The sequence below is a fragment of the Pollachius pollachius genome, assembly GCF_949987615.1.
Source record: "Pollachius pollachius genome assembly, chromosome: 2".
Taxonomy (NCBI): domain Eukaryota; kingdom Metazoa; phylum Chordata; class Actinopteri; order Gadiformes; family Gadidae; genus Pollachius; species Pollachius pollachius.
Window position 1 is genome coordinate 42,759,714 of NC_136935.1, and position 2,500 is coordinate 42,762,213.

At 50.8% G+C, this 2,500-nt stretch overlaps 1 protein-coding gene across 1 annotated transcript in view; it reads left to right on the forward strand.

The window, feature by feature from the left end:
• Positions 1 to 2,500, forward strand: part of grin2ab (glutamate receptor, ionotropic, N-methyl D-aspartate 2A, b) — a gene marked incomplete at both ends in the record, with an annotated part of 74,080 nt that overhangs the window by 59,904 nt on the left and 11,676 nt on the right. Inside the window, 2 exons of the mRNA XM_079758660.1 lie at positions 388 to 513; positions 1,122 to 1,351. Coding sequence (XP_079614786.1) covers positions 388 to 513; positions 1,122 to 1,351 — 356 coding nt within the window. The remainder of the gene's footprint in view (positions 1 to 387; positions 514 to 1,121; positions 1,352 to 2,500) is intronic.

The following is a 2,500-nucleotide window of genomic DNA, read 5'->3' on the forward strand; positions in this document are numbered from 1 at the left end:
TCTCTCTCTCTCTCTCTCTCTCTCTCTCCCTCTCTCTCTCTCTCTCCCTCTCTCTCTCTCTCCCTCTCTCTCTCTCTCTTTCTCTCTCTCTCTCTCTCTCTCTCTCTCTCCCTCTCTCTCTCTCTTTTGCTCTCTCCAGATGTCTCTCTGTCACTCTCTCATCCCTTTTCTGTCTCCCTCCATCTCTCTCTCTCTCCCTCTCTCTCTCTCTCTCTCTCTCTCTCTCTCTCTCTCCCTCTCTCTCTCTCTTTTGCTCTCTCCAGATGTCTCTCTGTCACTCTCTCATCCCTTTTCTGTCTCCCTCCATCTCTCTCTCTCTCTCTCTCTCTCTCTCTCTCTCTGTCTCTCTCTGTGTCTCACTCTCTGTGTCTCCCTCCTTCCCAACAGAGCCGTTCAGTGCATCGGTGTGGGTGATGATGTTTGTGATGCTGCTCATCGTCACGGCGATTGCTGTCTTCCTGTTTGAGTTTGTCAGTCCATTGGGCTTCAATCGCAACCTGGCGCAGGGCAAAGGTACATCAAAAAAGACATGGACACGCACACATGAAATGATGAGTGTATATTCACGTTATACAAATCGACATACCCTAGTAGGGGATTTAATAGGACCATGTAGCGGTCAAGCTGTAGTAACTCCCACACAAAAAGGTTTTGGCTGGTAAATCCTGTAGGCCTCCTCGAGCAAGGCACCTAACTCCAACCTCCTCCTTAAGGTTATGTACTGTATCTGAAATCGCTGATGGTGTCACCATAGTCATAGTCAGTAGTCAGTTCATCAATAATAAAGTATATTGAAGAATGATTGCAGGGGGATAGACAAACTAATGCAGCCTAACACTGCGTTCGCACTGTACACGTCCGTCTACGGATCTCAATGACTTTGCATTGGGGGGCTCTCGAACTGCATTGTGGGTCAATCCATTCCGTCGTTGCCTCCGTCACAAAGTTGAGAAATGTTCAACTTTTCAGGCAGCGACGGATCCGTCGGCCAATCAAATCGCGTAACCCATGCGTCGGACACGCCCCCCCCGTCATCCGTCGACGGACGTGTACAGTGTGAAAGCCGTGTAACATTGGATTTCACCCTTGTCCTATTTCCCCCCCCCGGCCCACCCACCAAGACCCCCACGGCCCGTCCTTCACCATCGGGAAGGCGGTGTGGCTGCTGTGGGGACTGGTATTCAACAACTCCGTGCCGGTTCAGAACCCCAAGGGCACCACCAGTAAGTTCATCGTGTCTGTTTGGGCCTTCTTCGCCGTCATCTTCCTGGCCTCCTACACCGCCAACCTGGCCGCCTTCATGATCCAGGAGGAGTTCGTGGACCAGGTCACTGGACTGTCGGACAAAAAGGTAAGCGCTGTGTGTGTGTGTGTCGCGCAGTCAACCTGTTAGAGGCCCTGACCCCCCCTACCCCTCTCTCAGACATGTCCGCTTGGATAAAAGAATCCCCCTGCATTATTAAATAGACAGAGACGGACGGAGAGCGAAGAGAAATAAATACCTAAATAAATAAAAGGGTAACCTAAAATAAAATAAAATGAAACCCCCAAAAACTTTGGCTGAGACAGTGGAGTGGGTTCTGTATATACACAGACATACACACAAACGCTTTTGTATATGTGCTTGAGCCCCTGTGTGAGCTGTCATCGTCGACGCCCTGGGACGAACCCTGTGCCGCTAGGGTGAAGCATTTGTCCTTCGGGCACGTTGTTGGTTGTTTGTGTGTGCGTGTATGTGTGGTTGCAGGTGTGTGCGTATTTGTGCATTCAAGTTTGTGAATGTATCTGTGCGTGTTTGTTTTGTGCATAAGTCTGTCTGTCTGTGTGTGTGTGTGTGTGTGTGTGTGTGTGTGTGTGTAGACAGACCGTGTCAGCAGAACCCAGGTCGGTCTGTATGCTTGACTGGACACACAATGATGATGACTGATGAGTCCCCTCCTCTGTCCCTCCCTTCTGCGAACTCTCCATCTCTCTCGCTCTCTCTCAATCTCTCCATCTCTCCCTCTCTCCGTCTCGCGTCATCTCTCTCCATCTCTCCATCTGTCCCTCTCTCTCCGTCTCTCTCCGTCTCTCTCCGTCTCTCTCCGTCCCTCTCCGTCTCTCTCCATCTCTCTCCGTCTCTCTCCGTCTCTCTCCGACCCTCTCCATCTCTCTCCATCTCTCTCCATCTCTCTCCGTCTCCCTCTCTCTCCATCTCTTTCCATCTCTCCCTCTCTCTCCATCTCTTTCCATCTCTCCCTCTCTCTCCTTCTCTCTACCTCTCTCAATCTCCTTCCGTCTCTCTCTCTGTCAACTTTAACTTACTAACTAACCCCCCCCCTGTCCTCTACCACCTCTCCTTTCTTCTCTTTACTCGTCTTCCTATTTCTGCCTCCATTTCCTTCTCCTCTTGCCCTCTCCCCCTCCTCCTCTCCTCCTCCGTCACAACTCATCTCCTGCCCTCCTTGGCTCTCTGTTATCATTGATATTCTGATCTTATCCTCATTTCACACTTGTCACC